Raw genomic sequence first — 26,763 nt, forward strand, 5'->3', positions numbered from 1 at the left:
CAGAGTTTATCCACACTTCAGTGTTTTTCTTTTCGGGATCTGGTTTGGTGATTGAGATTCTTCTTCTTGCTTCTTAGGTTGAATAACTGGTGTAACTATGTGGAATTTGATCAATCACTACATCTCTGCTGATTGTTACTGTGTTGGTCTCTGGGTGCAGGATTCTGTATCCCTTTTGAGTTTCGCTATAGCCCACCAGGACTCCTTGCTTTGCGTGTGATTCCCGCTTGGAATGTTGCTATTTGGGAACATACACAAACGTTTTGCTTCCAAATACCCTGAGGTGCTTCAGTTTAGACTTCTCGCAGTTCCATAGCTCACATGGAGTTTTGTTTGTGACCTTAGCTGGGGTTCTGTTTTGAAGATAGCAAGTTGTCATGATGGCTTCTCCCCAATACGTTGTAGGTAGATTCACATCAAACAGCATACTTCTTCCACTTTCACAGAGAGTACGGTTCTTTCTCTCTGCAGTGCCATTTTGTTATGGGTTGTATGGAATGGTAGTCTGGAATGCGATTCTGTCCTTTTTCAAAATGGTTTGCATCTTACCACTTGTATATTCGGTTCCATTATCTGCACACAGGGCTTTTGGTATTCTTCAACATTTGTTAAACACTACAGCAAGATATTCTTCTAGTTTTTGTGTCACTTCATCCTTACTGTGAAGCAGGTAGGTGACTGTATATCTGGAGTAGTCATCAATAAATGTGAGAAAATCTCTCTTGCTAGGAGTTTGAACACTCATTGGACCACATTCATCTGTACGTATCAGATTCAGAGGCTATGCAGATGGTGCTTATTTTAGGAAAGGATTTTCTGGACATTTTCCCTTTAAAGGGAAGGTGCCGTGTTTTTTCATAATTTAATGTAAAAAAGAAAATAGTATAAAAAGATATTGTCCCCTAAGCTTGACTCAGTGGTGTGTGTTTTTTTTTTTTTACTGTATTAATGCAGCCACTGAGGGCTGCCATCTTACCTCTCTGGCTGCTGAACGACACTTTCCATGCTCATTTACGGCAGTCCCTGGGCATAAGAGACAATAGTCGCTGCCGACCCTATCTCTTTCATTGCAGCTGCATCAGGAGTGAACTGGCCACGCCTCAGTGGGCAGCTCAATTCACAGCTGTAGGTGTGGCCAGGCGCCATCTTATTAGAGCCCAGTGCGTTCCTTTTAGCTCCATTCACACTCCATTGCAAGCCCTGGATGCTGTACTGTTCCAGCATAACGGCTTGGATGTTCACTCTGCACATACCAGCTGCAAGAGAGGAACCAGGACGAGCTCCTGGAGACCGAGCTGCTCTTTCCAAAACACACGGCCAGCTGCTGCCCCTGCTCTTGCAAAACATAGGAGGAGCTGCTCCCTGCTGTTTTAAAACACTTGGCAATCTGCTGGACATCTAATCCTTACCTGTGATACTAACTGCTGAGCCGTGTATCTAATCCTATCCTGTGTGATACTGACTGCTGAGCCATGTATCTAATCCTCTCCTGTGTGATACTGACTGCTGAGCTGTGTATCTAATCATATCCTGTGTGATACTGCCTGCTGAGCCGTGTATCTAATCCTCTCCTGTGTGATACTGACTGCTGAGCCATGTATCTAATCCTATCCTGTGTGATACTGTCTGCTGAGCCGTGTATCTAATCCTCTCCTGTGTGATACTGTCTGCTGAGCCGTGTATCTAATCCTCTCCTGTGTGATACTGACTGCTGAGCCGTGTATCTAACCCTATCCTGTGTGATACTGACTGCTGAGCCGTGTATCTAATCCTCTCCTGTGTGATACTGTGTGCTGAGCCATGTATCTAATCCTCTCCTGTGTGATACTGTGTGCTGAGCCGAGTATCTAATTCTATCCTGTGTGATACTGTCTGCTGAGCCGTGTATCTAATCCTATCCCATGTGATACTGCTCTCCTGAAATACTCTGTGCTGCTGTCACCCTGCTCCTCCGCCATATATCTCCCTCTGTGACCTCCCCCATAGACCAGCACACTGCTCTCCTGAAATACTCTGTGCTGCTGTCACCCTACTCCCAGAATCCTTGTTGCCTGCCATCCTCGGTGACCGAAGACCCCATTCATCTCCTCAGATCCCGTCCTGGCGATGTGTGAAAGCGAGGCGACAGGGGCCTGATATATGGTGGAAGGAGCAGGGCGATAGCAGCACATAGTATTTCAGGAGAGCAGTGTGCTGGTCTATGGGGGGCGCCCTGTTCGGTGCCAGGGATTGTACATAGAGCGCTGTGTTTTATACACATGGATGGACCGTCTGCTTGTCTGCTCCACAGAAATCCAGGAAACATTTCTGCTGATTGATGACCTGTCCTGATCCAGACTTTGCATGCAAAGACAGTCAGTAACTTTGCAGGCCCCATCAAAATGGCTGCTCACTGTGTTCCTAGATGTCATCCTCTCTTTTCTCTTGGCAAACACCCGGAAGGGGAGGAGAGGAGTGACACCACACGAATGTCAGCAGATTCCGCCCATAATTACTGCAGTGCAGTAATGTGAGCTAGTTGTACACTAGGTTTTTGTGCCAAATTTCAGTAGCTGCTCCCCCTAGTGTTAACAAGTGGAAATGCCAAACTTTTTAAAATTATTTTTCATATTTTACAAAATTAAAAACATGATAATATTTAAGAACATGTAAACATTAATTCTTCACATTTTTTCAATTGCTGAAAATTTTTTTTGGATGGCACCTTCCCTTTAAGACAGCTAGTGCACTTCATTATTTGACTATACTGGTTGATTTCAATACCATTTGCAAGTTGAGCCTGCTTCCTTACTGCTTCTGGGTCTCTGTGCCCAAGACGTCTGTGCCAAACATGGATACAGTTCTTATGTAGATCTTGTCTAGCACCATGCACTCTTTCTTTGCATTTTAGCTAATACAGTTCATCTTGTATTTTTCCTTCTGCAAGAGTGTGACCCTTCTTTGAGATGATACAGCTGTTATCTTTAAAAGTAACTACATTCCCCTTTTGTGTGAGCATCTTTACTGACAGAAGATTGCTTTCAAGGCTGGAAACATAGAGAACATCCTTTACTTTTACCTTTACCTTTCTACTTTGTGCTGAGGAAACTGGACAGTGGAGGAAGCAGTCTCCTACTCCTTCTGAAATCATATATTGACCATTAGCTATGATGACCTTTTCTGACTTGCTTTCATTAAGGTCAGTGAAGAAATCCTTGTTATTTGTCATACAGCTGCTTGCACCAAAATCTATGCACTATATATGCTTTGCAGATGGTCGTATACTGGCATTAAATGCAGTTTCAGCACATGCAGAATCTTCCTTTACACCTGTTTTAACCCTTTGATGACTGTTCTGCTTTTTAAGCTGACTCATTCTTGCTTTCCAAATTCTGCTGTCTGCTTTAAAGTGGCCAGACATTTTACAGACAAAACATTCACTAGTTTCTCTTAGACTGCTTTTATACTTAGGGAAATCCTGTGTCTTTAATGCTGTTTCTGCTCTCGATTCATTACTGCTGCTTGCATGCTGCATTTTTCTCTTGAATTCATCCACAAGTTTGCCTTTAACATACTCTAGTGTCAGCTCATCATCTGGCCGTGCATCTAGAGTAGTCACAAGTGTGTCATAACGCTTCAGAGGACCACTTAATAGAAGTGCAGCAACATGAAAATCTTTAATTTCTTCTCCAATATCCCTGAGACACTCCACAATCTCTAGGGTGTTTCTTATATAGTCCTGCATATTCTGTCCATCACTTAGCTTAGACTGATATAGCTTTCTCATGAGGTAAAGCTTATTGCTGAGATTTGATCTCTCATGCACCTTCTATAATTCATCCCATATCTCCTTTGCAGTTGCTCACTTGCATATATGTACAATCTGATTATCATTTACACTGAGGGAGATCATGCTTTGTGCTTTCTGATCCTTCTCTAGCCAATCATCTGGTAATGGATGAGGCACTTGTTCATGTGTATATTTCCACATACTGTCTCTTTTGAGCAGCATCTTCACCTTGAATTTCCAGGACTGGTAGTTCTGGCTAGTGAAGCTTGGGACAGGATTGCTGCTAGTGGACATCTTCTCTGTTGCTCTGTGCTACTTTTGCTTTGGGCTTCTGTTGCTGTGTTACTCTGTGGTTCTGTGTCACTCTGAGCCCATAACCTGTTGGCAGCGAATTGTTCAGGATTCAGGATACTCTACAAGCATGTGACAACAAAGCTTCTTTATTCAGGAACAAAAAGGAACATATATGATAAGCTTAATAGATCAGGAATAAATCGTTTGTGTGTCTCTACAGTGCTGTGCAAATTAATTGGAACAAAGCATTTTTTTTTTTTAAGTAAAATCGTAAGTTGGTTACCATTCAGTGATTCAAACCAGTTTTAACTGCTTTGAACAGGTGTGAGTGCCTGTTCAAAGCAGTTAAAACTGGTTTGAATCACTGACTGGTAACCAACGATTTTACTTAAAAAATGCTTTGTCCCAATTAATTTGCACAGCACTGTATCTGTGCAGCCTCTACAGCAGGCTGCTTCTTCTCTCATACAAAGGCACAGGAAAACAAACATGAAATACAGTCACACTTGTTTTTTTGCTCTAATTTAATAAACAGCATACAAATCTAGCAACTAACCACTCAGACAGGAATGGAGTTGTTGCACCAAAGATATTCCAGCAAGGTGCCATCATGACTCAGGACCAAGACATGCAATCAGTGTCAGTTCTGGCGTTCTTATTGCCTTTAGCTTGCCAGAACTTAGTAAGACTTGTTCAGTCCAACATCTGGCAGACTGTACAGTGTCAGAAGGAAATAGGTCGACCTTGCATCAGAGTAAAGTGTAAGCCTCTGCCTTTGTGGCTTCCTAACTGGTGTGTGAATTACATGTTCTGCAAAGGGAAGGGCGTTGTTGGGGAGCACAAGGGTGCAGCATATGCTATAAACAGTGAGTGATGTGCTAAGATATTTTTTGGGGGTGTATTCAGCTAAAAGTGAGAGGCTGTAAAGTTGAGGGTTTGTCATTGTTTCTTATGTATAGGAGTATGCTAGCTATCCTCGGATTGTAGATCGCGTGAAATAAAAAAATCTCCAACCCTACAAAATCATCAAAGTCCCAGAAATTCTCATTATTCTAATCAAGTTCATGCTCACAGTTTCTCGCTCTGTAAATTATGCTGTTTCTGTTTGACACATAGGAAAAGCTAACAGCTTATTTGTAAAATAACTAAAAAATGTGGTTGCCCTTCTGGATGTAATTGTTGAGTCTCATATTGTGGCCCTGTAACTGTATGATCCTTCTATGAATCAGTCCAACCCTGCATGGTTTATATAAAAAGATGGCAAAATATTTGGGGTTCAGCGAAGAAGTGTAACCATTGTACGATGTGAGAATCTAGTGTTTTATGACTTTAAGGCTAAAGGGGGTTTTACACATAGCGATATCGCTAGCAATATCGCTAAAACGTCACTGATTTTGTGACGTTATAGCGATATTGCTAGCGATATCGCTATGTGTGATACTTACCTCCGACCGGCTCCCCCGCTGTCCATCGCTGATCGCGTGAGATCGGGCGGCTCCATTTCTCGTCGGGCGCTTCCTGCTGTGACGACGAGCGACGCTGGCAGGAGGACATCAGGATCGCTGTGTGTGAAAGGTAAGTATCGTGCGCTGCTTCACTGCTGCATCGCTGTGAGATCTTCCTGTGTGGCAGCTCACTAGCGATCATTTAGCGATGCACCAGCGATCCTGACCGGGTCGGATCGCCGGTGCATCACTAAATGTAAAAGGGCCTTAACAGAGTAGTTGGATGCATGTATGACCATTGCTCCATTCACTTTCTATGAGGAGGACTATCGCTGTCAATCCATCTCCTTCCAGCCCATAGACAGTAAATGGAGCTGTATTCCTTTATGTGCAGCACCGCTCCATTCAAGCAGGGAACTTTGGGACCCTATTTCTTTATTAGTGGGGGTCCCAGCATTCAAACCCCCAGCAATCATATATTTAATGTTTCACCTATCCGGTGGGTAAGTAACAAATATATTTAGGTGGTAAACCCCTTTAAAGTTTATAGCACTGTTTTTTGTCTGCATACATACCAATGTAATTAGATTTGGTAGGTCCCTTTGTTGTAAGTTGTGTGCTCTGTGTCATGATGGTATCGATTGTCACATTCCTTGTATTTTCCCCTGTAATGGATGATTGGTGACTTTTTATTGTAGAGCTCTTTCGCATCCTTTGCCTGCTTTCGGGATATTGAGAAATGATGGTGGTTGTCCGGTAATACGCCTCCAGCTTTTGAGATAGAATATATGTGATTTGGGAGGGGGTAGAAGCTGGGACTACAGTGGTGGTCTGGTCTGTAAATGAGAATATTCTGTATGAGATGACTGCTACAATTTTATTCTAGCACAAGATAATATTTATAGCAAAAACATAGTGAAAGTAATCATGTCCTCTCCATGTGCAGTGAGAGTTTATAGCATACAGTCATGGCCAAAAGTTTTGCTTCATTTTTTTCTAGTGGCAATTTGCATATACTCCAGAATGTTATAAAGAGTGATCAGCTTAACAGCAATTACTTGCAAAGTCAATATTTGCCTAGAAAATTAACTTTATCCCCCAAAACACATTTCAACATCATTGCAGCCCTGCCTTAAAAGGACCAGCTAACATCGTTTCAGTGATTGCTCCATTAACACAGGTGTGGGTGTTGATGAGGACAGGGCTGGAGATCAATCTGTCATGATTAAGTAAGAATGACTCCACTGGACACTTTAAAAGGAGGCTGGTGCTTGGCATCATTGTTTCTCTTCTGTTAACCATGGTTATCTCTAAAGAAACACGTGCAGTCACCATTGCACTGCACAAAAATGGCCTAACAGGGAAGAGTATTGCAGCTAGAAAGATTGCACCTCAGTCAACAATCTATCGCATCATCAAGAACTTCAAGGAGAGAGGTTCCCTTGTTGCCAAAAAGGCTCCAGGGCGCCCAAGAAAGACCAGCAAGCGCCAGGACCGTCTCTTAAAAGTGTTTCAGCTGCGGGATCGGGCTACCAGCAGTGCAGAGCTTGCTCAGGAATGGCAGCAGGCAGGTGTGAGTGCATCTGCACGCACTGTGAGGCGGAGACTCTTGGAGCAAGGCCTGGTCTCAAGGAGGGCAGCAAAGAAGCCACTTCTCTCCAGAAAAAACATCATGGACAGACTGATATTCTGCAAGAGGTACAGGGAGTGGACTGCTGAGGACTGGGGTAAAGTCATTTTCTCTGATGAATCCCCTTTTCGATTGTTTGGGACATCTGGAAAATGGCTTATTCGGAGAAGACCAGGTGAGCGCTACCACCAGTCTTGTCTCATGCCAACTGTCAAGCATCCTGAAACCATTCATGTGTGGGGTGGCTTCTCAGCCAAGGGAATGGGCTCTCTCTCAGTCTTGCCTAAAAACACAGCCATGAATAAAGAATGGTACCAGAATGTCCTCCAAGAGCAACTTCTCCCAACCGTCCAAGAGCAGTTTGGCGATCAACAATGCCTTTTTCAACATGATGGAGCACCTTGCCATAAAGCAAAGGTGATAACTAAATGGCTCAGGGAACAAAACATAGAGATTTTGGGACCATGGCCTGGAAACTCCCCAGATCTTAATCCCATTGAGAACTTGTGGTCAACCATCAAGAGATGGGTGGACAAACAAAAACCTTCAAATTCAGACAAAATAAAAGCATTGATTTTGCAAGAATGGACTGCTATCAGTCAGGATTTGATAAAGAAGTTGATTGAGAGCATGCCAGGGAGAATTGCTGAGGTCCTGAAGAAGAAGGGTCAACACTGCAAATATTGACTTGCTGCATTAACTCATTCTGTCAATATAACCTTTTGTTACTCATAATATGATTGCAATTATATTTCTGTATGTGATAAAAACATCTGACAAACACACATAAAAACCAGAGGGCAGCAGATCATGTGAAAATATAATACTTGTGTCATTCTCAAAACTTTTGGCCATGACTGTAGAACCCTGTTAAAGAAAATGTGTTAATGATCGCCTCCATGTCACACTGCATTGATGCAGTAATTTATGCAGACATTTACTGAACATTTTTCAAGCTGGTGTTATAAAGTATTCTAATTTACTGAGATAATGACTTTTGAGTTTTCATTGCCTGTAAGCCATAATCATCAACATTGACCTGAGCTTTTTTCGGTTTTGCGTTTTCGTTTTCCGCTCCCCTTATTCCCAGAGTCATAACTTTTTTATTTTTCCGTCAATATGGCCATGTGAAGGCTTATTTTTTGCAAGATGAGTTATGATTTTGAAAGACATCATTGGTTTTAGAATGTTGTGTACTCAAAAACGTGAAAAAAATTCCAAGTGAGATGAAATTGCAAAAAAAATGCAATCTCGCACATGTTTTTGTTTGGCTCTTTTGCTATGTTCACTAAATGCTAAAACTGACCTGCCATTAGGATTTTCCAGGTCATTACGAGTTCTTAGACACCAAACATGTCTAGGTTCTTTTTTTTATCTAAGTGGTGAAAAAAAATTCCAAAGTTTGCTTAAAAAAAAAAAGAAAACAAATTGCGTCATTTTCTGATACCCGTAGCGTCTCCATTTTTCGTGATCTGGGGTTGGGTGAGGGCTTATTTTTTGCAAGCCAAGCTGATGTTTTTAAGGATACCATTTATGTGCAGATAAGATCTTTTGATCACCCGTTATTGCATTTTAATTCAATGTCACGGCGACCAAAAAAACGTAATTCTGGCGTTATGATTTTTTTCCCGCTACACCATTTAGCGATCGGGTTAATCCTTTTTTTTTATGGATAGATCGGGCGATTCTGAACTCGGCGATACCTAATATGTGTATGTGTGATATTTTTTAATTGTTTTATTTTGGGGCGAAAGGGGGGTGATTTAAACTTTTATATTTTTTTTATTTTTTTCAAATTTTTAAAACTTTTTTTTAAATTTTGGCATGCTTCAATAGCCTCCATGGGAGACTAGAAGCTGCCATAGCCTTATCGGCTCTGCTACATATAAGTGATGCTCAGGTCGCCTCTATGTAGCTGAATTACAGCATTGCTATGAGCGCCCACCACCGGATGGCACTCATATCAATCCGGCATCAACAACCATAGAGGTCTCAAGGAGACCTCTGGTTGTTATGCCAATGCATCGCTGACCCCCGATCATGTGACGGGAGTCGGTGATGTGTGTATTTCTGGCCCAGAGGCGGGAAGCGGTTATTAAATGTCGCTGTCAACGTTTGACAGCGGCATTTAACTAGTTAATAGGCACGGGTGGATCGCGATTCCACCTACGCCTTTTGCGGGCACATGTCAGCTGTTCAAAACAGCTGACATGCCCCGGCTTTGATGTGGGCTTACTGCCGGAGCCCTCATCAAAGCGGGGATCTGACCTTGGACGTACTATTGCTTCCAAGGTCAGAAAGGGATTAACAGAAATAAACACGTGAAATAGATCACTCTGTTTGTAATATCTCTTTTTATAAATCTGAATGTGTGTGTGTGTGTGTGTGTATCACCAACCAATCACGAAGCAGCAGAGTGGGACACCAACCAATCATGAAGCAGCAGAGTGGGACGTGGTTGGAGAGCAGGGCTGAGGACAGATAGAGCAGGACAGTGCATGGAGAGTGGGGCTGTGAGGAAGACAGTCTTCAGGACAGGGGCCAAATAGTGCCTGTCCCGGTTCAGTCAGCGCTCCCTGTCACCAACTGCGCTATCCCCCCTCTCCCCTACAGCTTCCCGGCCTAAATTTAGTCTCTGGCTTCTACAGCGGCCTACTACAGCACTAGGCCACGCCCCTCGCAGGCCACCCAATCACACGCGCTGCAGTTCCGCTCTAGCTCCTCCCACTCTGGCCACCCGTGCTAGGCCATGCCCCCCTCAGGCTGCCCAATCACTTGCGCTGCAGCTCCTCTCTAGTTCAGCCCACTCCACCCAGCGCCGGACGTACGAACAATCTGTGCACCTCTCTCCTCGTCCTGGCGTCACCGTGTGTGGTGCATGGAGAGCGGGGCTGTGGAGGAAGGAAGACAGCGAGGCTGTAGAGCAGGGGTGTCAAACACGTGGCCCCTGAGGCAGGCATCTGCGGCCTGTGGTGCACCAATGTCTCACTCCCTGAGGCAGGGGGAAGGCACCCATTCAGAAGCGGCGATGGCATTTGGCTGTTCTGTGTGCACACACTGCACAGGACCTGTGATGAGGTCACAGGAGGGGGAGGAGTCAGGGGTCACATGATCAAGGGCCTCAGTGTGTGCAGGACGGATGCTGCTGTCTGTGTGCTGGTTGTCATGGTACTGGATGAAGGTAAGTTTATGCGTGGGTTCAGGAGGGGTTTACAGGGTGGATGGAGCAGAGCCCTGTGTGTTCGAGGTGTATGGAGTGGAGCCCTGTGTGTACGAGGTGTACGGAGCGGAGCCCTGTGTGTATGAGGTGTACGGAGCGGAGCCCTGTGTGTTCAAGGTGTACGGAGTGGAGCCCTGTGTATACGAGGTGTACGGAGCAGAGCCCTGTGTGTACGAGGTGTACGGAGCGGAGCCGCGTGTGTACGAGGTGTCTGGAGCCGCGTGTGTACGGGGTGTGAAGTATGAAAGGAATGCGGCCCCCCAGCGCAAATTTTTTTTTTATGCGCGGCCCATTTACTCTGCCAAGTTTGAGACCCCTGCTGTAGAGGGAGAGAGCTGGAGAGCAGGACTGTGGACGAAGAGACCGGGGCTGAGGAAGAAGAGAGCAGGGCTGTGGAGGGACACCGGGACATGGATGTAGAGCGTGGCTGTGGAGGGATAGAACGGGACGGCGGGTGGAGAGCGAGGATGTTAAGAAAGACAGCGGGACCCAGAGTTAGGTACTATGCCCGGGCAACGCCGGGCTCATCAGCTAGTATATAATATATGAGTTCACTTTTTGTATTGAAGAACTGAAATAAATTAACTTTTTGATGATATTCTAATTTAGTGTGAGAAGCACTTGTACCTTTGCCTATAATTTGCAATGTTAAATATGGATAACAAACGGATGGCACATGAATGCCAGAGAAAAGTGGACATGTCTCTGTGAGTTTAAGGCCACGTTCACACTAACAGTATTTGGTCAGTTTTTTACATCAGTATCTGTGAGAAGCACCTGTATGTTGTTATTTCCTTCTTAGGCTGGAGTCACACACAACATATAAAAATCAGTCCTTTTTTTTTTACAGCCAAGAATCGCACCAATGTTTCATGAAAAGTGATCTGTATGCAATCCGTTAAAAAAAAAAAACAAAAAAAAAAAACCACACACACATTAAGAAAAAAGACTTTAATGAAATAAATAAACACGCAGGTTTCCCATTTTTATTACACTCCCAATACATTCACCAGAAAAAAATACAAAATAAAAAAAGCAACAATATCCATACCTGTCCGCCGTACAGTCAAGTCCCACGCCACAATCCACCTGAAGGGGTTAAATAGTTTACAACCGGGAGCGGTCACTAATGCGACTGGCCCGGCTGTAAACCATGGAGGAATGAAGGAAAAGCTGCCTGCACAGCCTCCCCCACCTGACCAGAGAGGAACTGATTAGCGTGGGGAATTTCTGAACTTTTTCCCACGCTGTCAGTTTACCGCGGGTCGGGCAGGGGGGTCTGCACAGCCTCAGTGACTACCACTGATGTCACTGAGGCTGTGCTGACTCCCCGCCTGACATACAATGAACTGACAGCGTGGGAAAAAGTTCAGAAACTTTCCCACGCTAATCAGGTCATCTCCGGTCAGGCGGGGAGGCTGTGCAGGCAGTTTCTCTGTCATTCCTCTGTGGTGTACAGCCGGGCCGGTCGCATTAGTGACCGCTCCCGGTTGTAAACTATTTAACCCCTTCAGATGGATTGCAGCGTGGGACTTGATTGTACAGCGGACAGGTATGGAATATTGTTGCTTTTTTATTTTGGATTGGGAGTGTAATAAAGATGGAAAAACTGTGTGTTTATATATTTCATTAAATTTCTTTTTTCTTAATGTGTGTGGTTTTTTTTAACTCATTTCTGACTAGTGGATTAATAATAGATAAGTGTCTTATTGACACCTCTCCACTATTAACCAGGTTTAATGTCACCTTACAATAGCAAGGTTACATTAACCCCTTATTACCCCCATATGACACCGCTACACGGCAGTGGGAAGAGAGCGGGTAAGTGCCAGAATTGTAAGATGTGCCTTTTCTGGGGTGGCTGGGGACAGATTATTTTTAGCCAGGGGGGGCAAAAACAATCTTCCCTCTCTTGGCTATTATCTGCCCTCAGTCACTGGCTTGCCCTCTCTGGCAGAGAAAATTAGGCGGGAGTCCACACTAAGTTTTTTCCGTGAATTAATCCTTTAATTTAACACCTACAGCTCCAACATTTTACACACATATACTACTAACATTAGTGAGGGACATATAAAAAAAAATAATGGATATGCAATGTTTACTGTATGTAAACCATGTCTCATATCCTGTCAGGCTCTGTAATGATTTTACAGATGGCGACAACTGATTTTTCACCTATTCTGCTATCTGTATCTCTATGAAATATATGTGTCTCACTGGCATATATATATTTATTTATACCTATACTATGTGTATACATGTATTTTATTTTATTGTAAGCTGTCAGTGTGATTTTACAATATAGCGCACTGAATTGCTGACTTTTCTAAAGGACACCGGTGCGTATTATTCGCAAGTCACATGTATGGTCTGTTTGTGATCCGTTTTTTTCTCGCCCCCATATACTTGTATTGGAGAGTCTCGGGCGTAATACGGTGCAAATCGCAGCATGCTGCGATTTCCTCCGCACGTATAATACAGGCGAGAAAAAAAAAAAATCAGATGATGGGAGCTGCCCCATAGATTAACATTGGTCCGAGTGCTATGTGATTTTTTTCGCGCATAGCACTCGTCCGTATTTCTTGCTAGTGTGACTCCGGCCTTATGTAGGTTTTCGTTTTCTTATTGCTTGTAGCCTACCAATCCGAGCACTGGATACAGTTAATAGAGGGCCTCTGTGCAAGAACAATATATGGGCCATTTCCAGTCCAATACCATCATAATGCAAAATTCCATGGGCTTTGGAGATAGAAATGGGCCCCCTTCCCTGTTGGGCCCCTGCACGGGTGCACCAATGTGACATCCGCCCCCAAATCTGAGAAACGTTTATTCACTCTGACAAACATGAATTCTACTGTCTGCCGCGCTATCTGGTGTGTGAATGACATATTCTGCATAAAGGAATAATGCAGGGAAGGGTTGTGAAGCATAGGAGAAGCAAGGAAGAGAAGTACTGTAAAGTGTGGACAATGTGGTAACACTTTTTTGTGGGTGTACAGTATATAGTGCTCTTCTGGTAAAGAAGTCTTATTAGGGGGTCGATTAAAGCATGACTTTGCTTCATTTACCCTATTGTGGTCTCCCATGTGAATTAGTACTCTAGATACTGACTGCAGGTTATAATGAAGTATAGGCAAGTGTGCTTGCTAATCCTTCTTGACCGACCTACTACTCCACTTGCTACATGCTCTTTTTCTGTTGGTATACCACATTACTCAGGATGTTAAGTCTTTCTTTTCTCCACAACACTTAATATAGCCTTAACCAACTCATCAACTCTTTTCATACACCCAATCTTCTACATTCATCATGACATCTATGTACATACTGTATGAACACCCATATAGCACTCCCAAACTAGACTCATTTCTATCTACTGAATACTACGCCATCTACCTCTCCTCTCACGTATTGAAAATTGTGGAAAACATCCTAAAAAATCCAAGACAGTGTCCTAGAAAACCTCACCCATTTCTGCGCTGTCCTACGTCTCTTACCTAATCACTCATCACCTAACAACCTTGCTCCTACTGATTGAAATCTACAGCTGCTTACGCCTTTACACGTGTATTTCCTGTACTTTTCAGGCTTGTACCAAAACGGCTTAGGAAAAATATATTTTTTGTGCCATTTCGTTTGTTTGTAACATGCAGCTCCAATGTTACATCATGAAACACCATAATAATAATAATATTAGTTTTTATTTTTATAGTGCTTCGAATTGAAACAATAAAACTGTGTGTTACAAACAAATGAAAGAGTGCTAAATATTTTTTTTCGAGCCCTTTTTGGACAAGTACTATAAAAACAACAACAATAATAACAATAAGAATAAAACATTGTGTTTTTATCCATTTAAGTATTTCTACCTTTTGATATGTACAAGGTTCCTTCTCTTGTAAACACTTGACCATTCACATGCACTTGTGCCTCACAGCGGTAGGATGTGTCTGACAGCCAGTCCTCCTCAGGGACAACCCAGCTCCAAGTTACATTGTAAAGGTCCCCATCAAGGATCTCATTGTCAGTGCCCTCTTCCAGCAGTTTAGATCCTTTGTAGCAGCTGATTTCAGGCGGAGGATACACCAGCTCCATTGAGCAGTTCAGATAATGGATGCCATTTTTCATATCACTGCTGAGTAGCAAAGTGTTTGGTAAAGCTGCAATATAGAGAAAAATAGATATAAGTTCATAATTTAGGTTGGTCCCAATTTCCTTCAAACTTTCCATGAGCAGTGTTTTGAAAGGGTCTCTAAATATTATGTGTTTAGTAGTAACACTACATCTGCAAAATTTCAGGGCACAGGGCCGCACACCTAACAGAGCTCCATATCATTGCTATGTAAGTTTGCTTATAATATTTGTTTTAATTGATGTATATGCAATCCACTAGTGAATGTACTGCAATGGGTAGGTACATGGTCATACTGTTTATATACTATGTATGGCCTTGTGTAGTTTGCTGTTAGCCCTCTATTAAGTAATGCTTTTATGTTCACGAAAAATTTTGTTGTGAAATTTTATATTTCATAAAATTTTAAATGTTTGAGATATTCTGCAGCACCATTTTTCTCTGGTTTATCTAAATAATCTTTTTCTAGTGCAAGTGCTGGCATACATTACATAATAGCACTTACCATATACATGGAGCTGCAGTGATTTCTGGTAAGCTTTGCGATGGCCAGGACATGTCCCTTCACAGTGTTTTGTGCCATCCATGGAGATACTTATATTTTCTAAGGTTTGGACACTGTACCCAGGAGCAATATATTGCTTATCAACAAAAATGTCAAGCCCTTTCCAAGCTACAGTACCAAAAGGACAATTGATAGAGCAGTTCAGTTGTATGGATTCTCCAGTAGACACCACTGGATCCACAGGATGCACAGATAAGTAGTGTTGAGCTGTAAAAGAAGGAAAGCTGATTTTTTACCTACATACACTAGGTATTTACACAGGTAGTAGATACATTTCTATTAACTCATCTTTTAATTAATTCCTAAGGTTATGTGCATAAGATGGTGGAGGGGACCCTCATGTGCTTCCTCTCTTGAACACCGAGCACATGTGTCACGTGCGGCACCCTGATGCACTTGTTTTGTATTGTGTGTAAGCTTAGGGACCGTATAGGACCATAGGGGTATTAAAATACAGGGGGGCATCATAGAGATAGGATATCATAGAACAGATAGAAGTGTTAGATCCAGGCAGCATAGGGGTTAAGCAGATGGGATGAGCCACATAGAGCAGCACAGAGCAGGGAGGAATAGGAAAGGCATTTTCTGATTAGTGGCAGACATTAGTGGCACCTTGCCCAAGGGCAGGACATATGAGCAGAGTATTACAGGCCGTGGGGATAAAGCTGTTTCAGTAAGGGGCCCTGGGCTGAGAATCATGCAGGTGGTCACCAGCTTATGCAGAGCAGTTCCAAGGAAGGATCCAAAGCTAACGATTGGGATTAGGAGGCAGCTGAATCGGCGAGCCCGTTACCCTATAATTCGCTGCCGGACCAGGGAAACGGTAGGAAGCTGGTGTCACGTCGCCATCAGACACAGGGACTGCTGTTCCTGCCTCGGCCACTGGGAGGCGCCGGACTGTCACGTCGCCGTCAGATACAGGGACTGCTGTTCTGGTCTCAACCATTGGGAGGCGCCGGGCGGTCACGTCGCCGTCAGACTCGGGGACGGCTGTCCCTGCCTCGGCCACTAGGAGGCGCCGTGGTTTCCCCGTGGGTGGTGGTGACAGAGAAGGGGCTCCTGCGCAGGCATCTGGTGGGCGCAGACTCCTCTCCTCTGTCAGTCATGAAAGGGTTGGTGCATCACCATCTGGCCTGGTCATGGGGGCGGTCCAAATGACATCATCAGACTGTGAACCTGTGAGGGATAGCCTGATCCTTCAAATACCTTGGGGCCTGTCTTGCAGGCCGCCAGATATAGTCTTGGTTTCCCCAGTGTGCCAGTTTGTGATTTGCTATCTTTGATTCTGACCTTTGCCTGGATTTCTGACTCTGCTCCTGCCTGACGAATTTGTACCTCTGCTGCCCTCCTGGTTTACGCTCTGACCTTGGCCTGGTTTTTGACGCTGCCACTGCCTAACGATTTTGTACCTCTGCCTCCCTCCTGGTTTATAACTCTGACCTGGATTTGACTCTGCTACTGCCTGCTGTTTTTGTACTTCTGCTGCCCACCTGGTTTAGACTTGGATTCCTGACTACGCTTTTGGTCCCGTTTTTTAACCCCTTTCTGGCGACCGTCCTGCTCTGGTCCGCTGCTCTTATTCAGACAGCTATCTCCTGGGCTCTGCTGTAAATCCAGATCCCTGTATAGGGGTAAAGGGTATTGGGATTGCTCGGGGTGCTGTCTTACTGCAGTCCAGACTCGCAGACGGACGTCACATTATATCTGGCTAAAAAAATCGTTATATATCGCATGTATATATATGAAAGCAATACCCCTGATCTCTTTTTTTCCCTCTCGTGTCTGAGCTGATTATTTGGCTAAAAGCACCTGCTACCTGCTTCATTGCACAGCCTGGGGGAACACTCCCATCCTCCTACACAAGCTTGCTGCAGTCTGGAGACTTCAGGGAAAACGCTGGACAACAGAAATCTTCGCTCCTGGGACATCAGCCCCTGGGCGGTTCTGGTCATGACTGCCCAGTGGCTCAGGTATTGCCCGCAGATGCGGCTAAAGTTTTTTTTACCCATCTCTCGGTCATACCTTAAAAAAATCTCTGTGTTTGGAGGCTTATGTGGATAGTGGTTCTGAGGGAAACTTCATGGATTTCTTGGTGGCAAAGAAGCTTGGGGTACCACTGCTAAGGCTTAATGCCCCTATTAAAACCACTGCGATTAATGGCACATCTATTGTCCAGGGTGGAGTGGAGTTTGTTACTGCAGAAATTGCAATGTCAGTGGGGACACTACATACTGAACATGTGTCATTTTTTGTGATTGATTTATCAGCTGCAGTTATTTTGGGTATGCCATGGTTGCGTACACATAATCCGGTCAGACTGGCACCTTGGTGATATTGTGCGCTGGAGCCCACAGTGTCAGGACAACTGTATATCGCTATCGGTGAACCAAGTTAAAACAAACCTCCCTTTGTACCGTATGCATTTAGAGATTCTGAGGATGCTTTTTCCATAGTGGAATCAGAGAAATTACCCCTCACAGAGAGTACGATTGCCCCATAGACTTGATACCAGATTCTCGTCTCCCAAAGGGGAGAATATTTAATCTCTCTGGTCCAGAGCATCAGGCCATGAAAGACTACATAGCAGACAGTTTACATAAGGGGTTTATTAGACCATCCACCTCACCTATTGGAGCTGGGTTCTTTTTTGTGGAAAAAATAGATGGTGGTCTCAGACCTTGCATTGACTACCGTGAGTTAAACGCAATCACTGTACAAAACCAGTATCTGCTTCCACTCATCCCTGATCTTTTTATTCAGCTGTTGGGAGCCCGTTGGTTTACTAAGCTTGACCTCCGTGGAGCATATAATCTTGTCTGTATAAGAAAGGGAGATGAGTGGAAAACCGCGTTTAACACACCCCTTGGCCACTTTAAGTACCTCGTAATGCCGTTCGGGCTCAGTAACGCACCTGCCGTGTTTCAAAATTTTGTTAACGATGTCTTCAGAGATAACTGTTGAGTATTTGTAGTCATTTATTTGGATGACATCCTGATCTACTATGCTGATCTTATGACGCACGTCCAACATGTCTGTTCTGTTCTCCAGAGGCTTAGTGTCATGATCCATGCTGGATCATGACAGATAAAATGCACTAGTAACCTTTTTTTTTTCCTTAAGCTGTGGTGCTTACAGATAGTTTTGCCCCCAGTGGCCATTAGGGTCATTGCACTGTGGTGGTTTCAGTTCTAGTTTTGCCCCCGGTGGCCGTTAGGGTCATTGCACTGTGGTGGTTTCAGTTCTAGTTTTGCCCCTGGTGGCTGTTAGGGTCATTGCACTCGGGTTTCTTTAGTTTAGTGCATGTGATTATAAAGCAGGTGTGATTGCTCTGGCTCTGCTATAAAAGAGTGTCAGGTGTTGCAATCACTGTTGGTGATAGTGGTCATTTCCAACCATCCTTGGTGGAGGAAGGAGCTAGAGAGCGTTCCTTGCAGCACAGTCAGAGTCCTGGTGTGGAAGGAGTCACAGAGGGGATTTCCTTGCAGCTCTGACAGAGATTGGTGGCAGCTATTCAGGAGGAAAGCTGCATTCTGGTGGTGGTGGTGGACTCTGTTGCTGGGAGCAAGAGCAACAGAGCAAAGCTAAGTAGTGTTTCCCTGTTTGTATTTTTCCCTGGTGTGTATTAGTACAGCGGTGGGGCCAGTGCCTGCCCCACCCAGCTCCCTAGCAAGGGATAGGTGTAGGGTGTGCTAGGGTGACAGGTTCCAGCTCAGCGACAGGTGAGGAGCCTGTATAGGGAATGTTAGGAGTGTGAGGGATGCTGATTCAGGGGTGTGCAGAAGGTCTCCACATCCCCGTTCCCTATCGCAGGGCTCACCATTGTAACTGTTTCCCCTACCCCCTTGTCTTGTTGTTTTAGTTACCGGCCTGCGGGTCGTGTCACACAGGACAGTTTCACATGCCGTGTCTTGTTGTTTCAGTTACCGGCCTGCGGGTCGTGTCACACAGGACGGGTCCACATGACACTTAGAGAACATTCTCTATTCGCCAAATTAGAGAAATGCGTTTTTATGGCTGAGGAGGTACAGTTTCTAGGATACATTGTCTCAGCTAAAGGGTTTCGCATGGATCCTACCAAGATCCAACCCATTAAGGAATGGGTACAACCCAAGTCTCTTAAAGTGCTGCAGCGATTCTTAGGGTTCGCAAGCTATTATCGCAAATTTATCAAAGGTTTTTCGGAGATCGCTAAACCACTCACGGATTTGACCCGGAAAAGGGGCGGATGTGTTTAATTGGAAGCCTGAGGCACTTCAGGCATTTTCTGTTTTAAAATAATGTTTTGCGACTAACCCAATATTGATTCAGCCTGATCTAGACCGCCCCTTTGTTGTAGAGGTTGATGCCTCTGAGGTTGGAGTAGGAGCAGTGCTATCACAAGGCACGGCATCCCTCACTCATCTTCGTCCATATGCCTTCTTTTCCCAAAAATTCTCTTCCACTGAGAGGAATTATGATATAGGGAATTGGGAACTGTTGGCAATAAAATGGGCCTTCTAGGAATGGCGCCACTTCCTCGAAGGTGCGAAACATAAGATCACCGTGATCATGGATCACAAGAACCTGACCTACTTAGAATCAGCAAAAAGACTGAATCCTAGACAGGCAAGGTGGGCCCTGTTCTTCGAGATTTGATTTTGTGATCACTTTTCGACCAGGTACTAAAAATGTAAGGGCTGATGCCCTCTCTCGAAGTTTTTGCCCTTCACAAGCCGAGGACTCTGAACCAGCTCCAATATTGGCCAACGGGATTGTTGTTTCGGCTGTGTCCTTGGATCTTCTGGAGGAGATCCGTAGATCCCCAGAACAAGCCCCTGACACTACGCCTCCCCAAAAATTGTTTGTTCCAGCCACATTCCGCCTGCAAGTTCTGAAGTAATCGCATGATTCCGTCCTTGCAGGGCATCCAGGTATAAATAATACCATCAGATTGGTGACCAGGAATTTTTGGTGGCCAACTGTAATAAAGGATTGTAAGGACTATGTACAGGCTTGTGAAATCTGTGCTCGCGCTGTCTCCCCATAATCGCCCTGCCGGCTGGCTCCAGTCCTTGCCTACCCCTGATGGTCCATGGACCCACATCTCCATGGACTTTATTACTGACCTCCCGCCCTCAGAAGGGAAGACATGTATCTGGGTGGTGGTGGATAGGTTCAGTAAGCAGTGTCATTTTGTTCCTTTGTCTGGACTACCTAATTCCGAAACCCTAAGTAAACTGCTCGTTATTTATGTTGTATGACTGCATGGCACTCCTGTGAATATTGTGTCCAACAGGGGTACCCAGTTTGTTTAGAAATTTTGGAGGGCATTTTGCAAACGCATTGGCATTGAATTGTCCTTCTCCTCTGCCTACCTCCCTGAAACCAATGGTCAAACAGAGCGCGCCAACCAAGCTATGTGTCTGAGCATCAGTCCAATTGGGTGGAACGTCTGCCGTTAGCAGAGTTTTCCCTGAATAATCAGTACCAGGAGTCCATCAAGACTACCCCTTTCTTCTGCAATCTTGGGCTGCACCCACGCTTTGGCTCATTCTCTGCTAAGATGTCAGAGCTCCCTGGGGTAGAAAGATCTATACATCAGTTAAAGACGATTTGGGCAGAAGTGAACAGAAACTTGAAAGGGGCTCAGGTTAGACAAGCTTCGGCTGCTAACAGACCGCGATCCAAAGGGCCGCACCTGGGAGTTGGAGACAAAGTCTGGCTTTCTACCAGGAATATTAGGCTTAAAGTGCCGTCTGCCAAACTGGGTCCCAGGTTCATTGGTCCGTACGAAATTATTTAGGTGATTAACCCAGTAACTTTTCGTCTAAAACTCCCTCAGTCATTCAAACTGCCAAATATTTTCCACAAGTCTCTCCTCAAATTGTACCGCTCTCTAATTCATCCTGTCCGGTCCCCTCCTCCTCCAGTTTTGGTCAGGGGTGCCTTGGAATACGAAATCCAGGGTATCCTTGACTCTCGCTTAGTGAGAGGGTCCGTGCAGTATCTGGTGCCATGGAAGGGCTACGGTCCGGAGGAGAGGTCCTGGGTCCCTGCTGGTGACATTCATGCCAAGGGGGTTGATCAGGAAATTTCACCTCCTTCACCCTAACAAACCAGGTTTTGAGGGTCTGGAGGCCCCTCTTAGAAGGGAGGGTACTGTCACGTCGCCGTCAGACACAGGGACTGCTGTTCCTGCCTCGGCCACTGGGAGGCGCCGGACTGTCACGTAGCCATCAGATACAGGGACTGATGTTCCGGTCTCAACCACTGGGAGGCGCCGGGCGGTCACGTCGCCGTAGCCTCGGGGACGGCTGTTCCTGCCTCAGCCACTAGGAGGCGCCGTGGTTTCCCCGTGGGTGGTGGTGACAGAGAAGGGGCTCCTGCGCAGGCATCTGGTGGGCGCAGACTCCGCTTCTCTGTCAGTCATGAAAGAGTTGGTGCGTCACCATCTGGCCTGATCCTGGGGGCGGTCCAAATGACATCATCAGACTGTGAACCTGTGAGGGATAGCCTGATCCTTCAAATACCTTGGTGCCTGTCTTGCAGGCCGCCAGATATAGTCTTGGTTTCCCCAGTGTGCTAGTTTGTTATTTGCTACTTTGATTCTGACCTTTGTCTGGATTTCTGACTCTGCTCCTGCCTGACGATTTTGTACCTCTGCCGCCCTCCTGGTTTACGACTCTGACCTTGGCCTGGTTTTTGACGCTGCGACTGCCTAATGATTTTGTACCTCTGCCTCCCTCCTGGTTTATGACTCTGACCTTGGCCTGGATTTGACTCTGCTACTGTCTGCTGTTTTTGTACCTCTGCTGCCCGCCTGGTTTAGATTTGGATTCCTGACTATGCTTTTGGTCCCGATTTTTAACCCCTATCTGGCGACCGTCCTGCTATGGTCCGCTGCTCTTATTCAGACAGCTACCTCCTGGGCTCTGCTGTAAATCCAGATCCCTGTATAGGGGTAAAGGGTATCGGGGTTGTTTGGGGTGCTGTCTTACTGCAGCCCAGACTCACAGACGGACGTGACAGCTGGTGGGCCTGGAGCATGAGTTGGACAGATTGTCCAGAAAATGGACAGGGATTGTCCAATAATGGGTCAGAGATTGGACAAGGAGACAGAGGCTGCAAGGATATAGACAGAGTTGAGAGGAAGAACCGAGTCTGTACGGATGACGGAGAAAGATGAGAAGATGTCTCTGAGTTTTACTTGTGCTGCATATGTGACGAATACACTGCTGTCTAGTAAAGTTAAGCTGTTGGGAGAAGACCGTCTCTGAAGTGATTTGTGGAGCTCATGAATGCAGAGCCGATATGGCAGCAACTGAGGGGAATCTTACAGAGCCTGTGAGTGTGCTGTGGTGCATGCTGCTCATGCAGTACAAGTAACATTGTATTTCATCTCTCCATGTGCAAGGTGCCGTGGTGCTCACTGACTGTTGCTTAGTGAACTCGCCCACGACTACCACCCCGTGCCACATTGTTACATCTGCACAAGTTGTCTTTTTCCATAACCTGCCTGAAAAAGCACTAAACAGAATGAACATATGTATTGTAATGTAAAAATGGCCTGCTATACATAATGTTCAGTATTTGGACTTTCTTGTAAGCTGCTTTCTATTTTAACCCCTTTACCCCGAGGGTAGTTTGCATGTTAATGACCAGGCCAATTTTTGCAATTCTGACCACTGTCACTTTGTGAGGTTATAACTCTGGAACGCTTCAATGGATCCTACGGATTCTGAGAATGTTTTTTCGTGACATATTGTACTTCATGATAGCGGTAACATTTCTTCGTTATGACTTGCATTTATTTGTGAAAAAAATGGAAATTTGGCAAAAATTTCTCAATTTTAAAACTTTGAATTTTCATGCCCTTAAATCACAGAGATATGTCACACAAAATAGTTACATAACATTTCCCATATTGTCTACTTAACATCAGCACAATTTGGGAACTCAAATTTTTTTTTGTTGGGAAGTTATAAGGGTTAAAAGTTGAACGATTTTTCATTTTTCCAGCAAAATTTACAAAACCATTTTTTAAAGGGACCACATCACATTTGAAGTGACTTTGGGGGGTCTATATGATAGAAAATACTCAAAAGTGTACTCAAAAGTGACACAATTCTAAAAACTGAATCCCTCAAGGTTGTCAAAGCAACATTCAAGAAGTTTAGTAACCCTTCAGGTGCTTCATAGGAATTTTTTGACAAAAAAAATTAAATTAACGCTTAACTTTTTTTCACAAAAAATTTACTTCAGACTCAATTTTTTTATTTTTACAAGGGTAACAGGAAATTAAGTTTTTAATTTTTCTTAATTATAGCCGTTGCAGGGGTGATGTCCACTGTTAAAATAGATATGGCATGCACTAAATGAAAATAAATACGCTGATTCACTAAGTGTACTGGTGTTACAGCAACCAGTTAGTCCTGTTAGGACTTGTATACACTTACTTGTGGTGATTGCTGAGTGTCGCAATCTGGCTGAGGCAGCAGCTAGTGGTAGGATGATAGGAGAAGTAGCGTGTTGCAGGGGAGCGGGTGAACGCCTGCACTTCTTGTACTCCGGCCGGAAGTATCGTCGAGGACGCTGCGAGATCAAGGGGCGGGGCTACTGTGCCTCTCGTGCACCTGTCCCTTACACTTGCCATATCTATTTTAACAGTGGACATCACCCCTGCAACGGCTATAATTAAGCCAGCAGAGATCAGCATAAAGAATCACATTGTGATCCATTGCCCGTTCAGCAGCCTTCATAACCCACATAGTGGATCTCTTTATTGTTACAATCGGAGTTTAACCACGTTGTTTATATCAGCGGACATTGTTCTTGCTCACCTCCTGGGTAAACTAAAAAACCAGCACAAGTAAGTGAGCACGTACCACTGAAACTGGGACTGAATATCAAGTTTGTGGCTACTATTAGTGAACAAACTTAATCCCTTTCTTTCTATACAGTACTTTGTTATTGGTCAACCAGAAAGGGACTACTCCATCACCTCGAATGGAATAGGAAATTTTTTAGATATAACCAGTGAGTATAGTGGATATGTAAGGAATAGCGTTAATCCCTTCTTTCCGTCATATATGGATATTTTAATTTTATTGTTATTACCTTACTAGCATCTCCGACCATCAAACAAGAGAAACTGCGAGCCATTCACAACATAGATATTCCAATCTACATGGAATATTCTACATCAACCTCATTATAAGTACTAAACAATTAACAATCTGGTTAAAGATCTAGTATCTTTCCCCCCCATGTGTCATTTCATGTCGGGTTTTAGAATGAATTTACAGAAGCTGGCAATTGAATTAGTGGCTATTATGCTATGTAGAACTCCATGAAAAAAATTATATTATAATATATATATATATATATATATATATATATATATATATATATATATATATACACTCACTGGCCACTTTATTAGGTACACCATGCTAGTAACGGGTTGGACCCCCTTTTGCCTTCAGAACTGCCTCAATTCTTCGTGGCAGAGATTCAACAAGGTGCTGGAAGCATTCCTCAGAGATTTTGGACCATATTGACATGATGGCATCACACAGTTGGCGCAGATTTGTCGGCTGCACATCCCTGATGCGAATCTCCCGTTCCACCACATCCCAAAGATGCTCTATTGGATTGAGATCTGGTGACTGAGGAGGCCATTTGAGTACAGTGAACTCATTGTCATGTTCAAGAAACCAATCTGAGATGATTCGAGCTTTATGACATGGCGCATTATCCTGCTGAAAGTAGCCATCAGATGCCTGTTCTTAGCTGAGAGGAGTGGTACCCAGTGTGGTCTTCTGCTGCTGTAGCCCATCTGCCTCAAAGTTCGACGCACTGTGCGTTCAGAGATGCTCTTCTGCCTACCTTGGTTGTAACGGGTGGCAATTTGAGTCACTGTTGCCTTTCTATCAGCTCGAACCAGTATGCCCATTCTCCTCTGACCTCTGGCATCAACAAGGCATTTCCGGCCACAGAACTGCCGCTCACTGGATTTTTTTTCTTTTTCGGACCATTCTCTGTAAACCCTAGAGATGGTTGTGCGTGAAAATCCCAGTAGATCAGCAGTTTCTGAAATACTCAGACCAGCCCTTCTGGCACCAACAATCATGCCACGTTCAAAGGCACTCAAATCACCTTTCTTCCCCATACTGATGCTCGGTTTGAACTGCAGGAGATTGTCTTGACCATGTCTACATGCCTAAATGCACTGAGTTGCCGCCATGTGATTGGCTGATTAGAAATTAAGTCTTAACACACAGTTGGACAGGTGTACCTAATAAAGTGGCCAGTGAGTGTATATATACACTCACTGGCCACTTTATTAGGTACACCATGCTAGTAACGGGTTGGACCCCCTTTTGCCTTCAGAACTGCCTCAATTCTTCGTGGCAGAGATTCAACAAGGTGCTGGAAGCATTCCTCAGAGATTTTGGACCATATTGACATGATGGCATCACACAGTTGGCGCAGATTTGTCGGCTGCACATCCCTGATGCGAATCTATTGGATTGAGATCTGGTGACTGAGGAGGCCATTTGAGTACAGTGAACTCATTGTCATGTTCAAGAAACCAATCTGAGATGAATCGAGCTTTATGACATGGCGCATTATCCTGCTGAAAGTAGCCATCAGATGCCTGTTCTTAGCTGAGAGGAGTGGTACCCAGTGTGGTCTTCTGCTGCTGTAGCCCATCTGCCTCAAAGTTCGACGCACTGTGCGTTCAGAGATGCTCTTCTGCCTACCTTGGTTGTAACGGGTGGCAATTTGAGTCACTGTTGCCTTTCTATCAGCTCGAACCAGTATGCCCATTCTCCTCTGACCTCTGGCATCAACAAGGCATTTCCGGCCACAGAACTGCCGCTCACTGGATTTTTTTTCTTTTTCGGACCATTCTCTGTAAACCCTAGAGATGGTTGTGCGTGAAAATCCCAGTAGATCAGCAGTTTCTGAAATACTCAGACCAGCCCTTCTGGCACCAACAATCATGCCACGTTCAAAGGCACTCAAATCACCTTTCTTCCCCATACTGATGCTCGGTTTGAACTGCAGGAGATTGTCTTGACCATGTCTACATGCCTAAATGCACTGAGTTGCCGCCATGTGATTGGCTGATTAGAAATTAAGTCTTAACACACAGTTGGACAGGTGTACCTAATAAAGTGGCCAGTGAGTGTATATATATATACACTCACTGGCCACTTTATTAGGTACACCTGTCCAACTGTGTGTTAAGACTTAATTTCTAATCAGCCAATCACATGGCGGCAACTCAGTGCATTTAGGCATGTAGACATGGTCAAGACAATCTCCTGCAGTTCAAACCGAGCATCAGTATGGGGAAGAAAGGTGATTTGAGTGCCTTTGAACGTGGCATGATTGTTGGTGCCAGAAGGGCTGGTCTGAGTATTTCAGAAACTGCTGATCTACTGGGATTTTCACGCACAACCATCTCTAGGGTTTACAGAGAATGGTCCGAAAAAGAAAAAAAATCCAGTGAGCGGCAGTTCTGTGGCCGGAAATGCCATGTTGATGCCAGAGGTCAGAGGAGAATGGGCAGACTGGTTCGAGCTGATAGAAAGGCAACAGTGACTCAAATTGCCACCCGTTACAACCAAGGTAGGCAGAAGAGCATCTCTGAACGCACAGTGCGTCGAACTTTGAGGCAGATGGGCTACAGCAGCAGAAGACCACACCGGGTACCACTC

At 44.7% G+C, this 26,763-nt stretch overlaps 1 protein-coding gene across 2 annotated transcripts in view; it reads right to left on the reverse strand.

Moving 5' to 3' along the window:
* Window positions 1-26,763, reverse strand: part of ICAM4 (intercellular adhesion molecule 4 (Landsteiner-Wiener blood group)) — a 102,009-nt gene that overhangs the window by 27,855 nt on the left and 47,391 nt on the right. The window contains exons 2-4 of one of the 2 annotated variants that reach the window (XM_073586294.1): window positions 14,996-15,262; window positions 14,228-14,518; window positions 6,084-6,344 (exon numbers count right to left, since the gene is read on the reverse strand). In XM_073586294.1, the coding sequence (XP_073442395.1) occupies window positions 6,084-6,344; window positions 14,228-14,518; window positions 14,996-15,262 (819 nt within the window). The remainder of the gene's footprint in view (window positions 1-6,083; window positions 6,345-14,227; window positions 14,519-14,995; window positions 15,263-26,763) is intronic. The other variant, XM_073586295.1, reaches the window with a different exon arrangement.

The sequence above is a fragment of the Dendrobates tinctorius genome, unplaced genomic scaffold (assembly GCF_039654945.1).
Source record: "Dendrobates tinctorius isolate UK_male_01 unplaced genomic scaffold, ASM3965494v1 ptg000092l, whole genome shotgun sequence".
Taxonomy (NCBI): domain Eukaryota; kingdom Metazoa; phylum Chordata; class Amphibia; order Anura; family Dendrobatidae; genus Dendrobates; species Dendrobates tinctorius.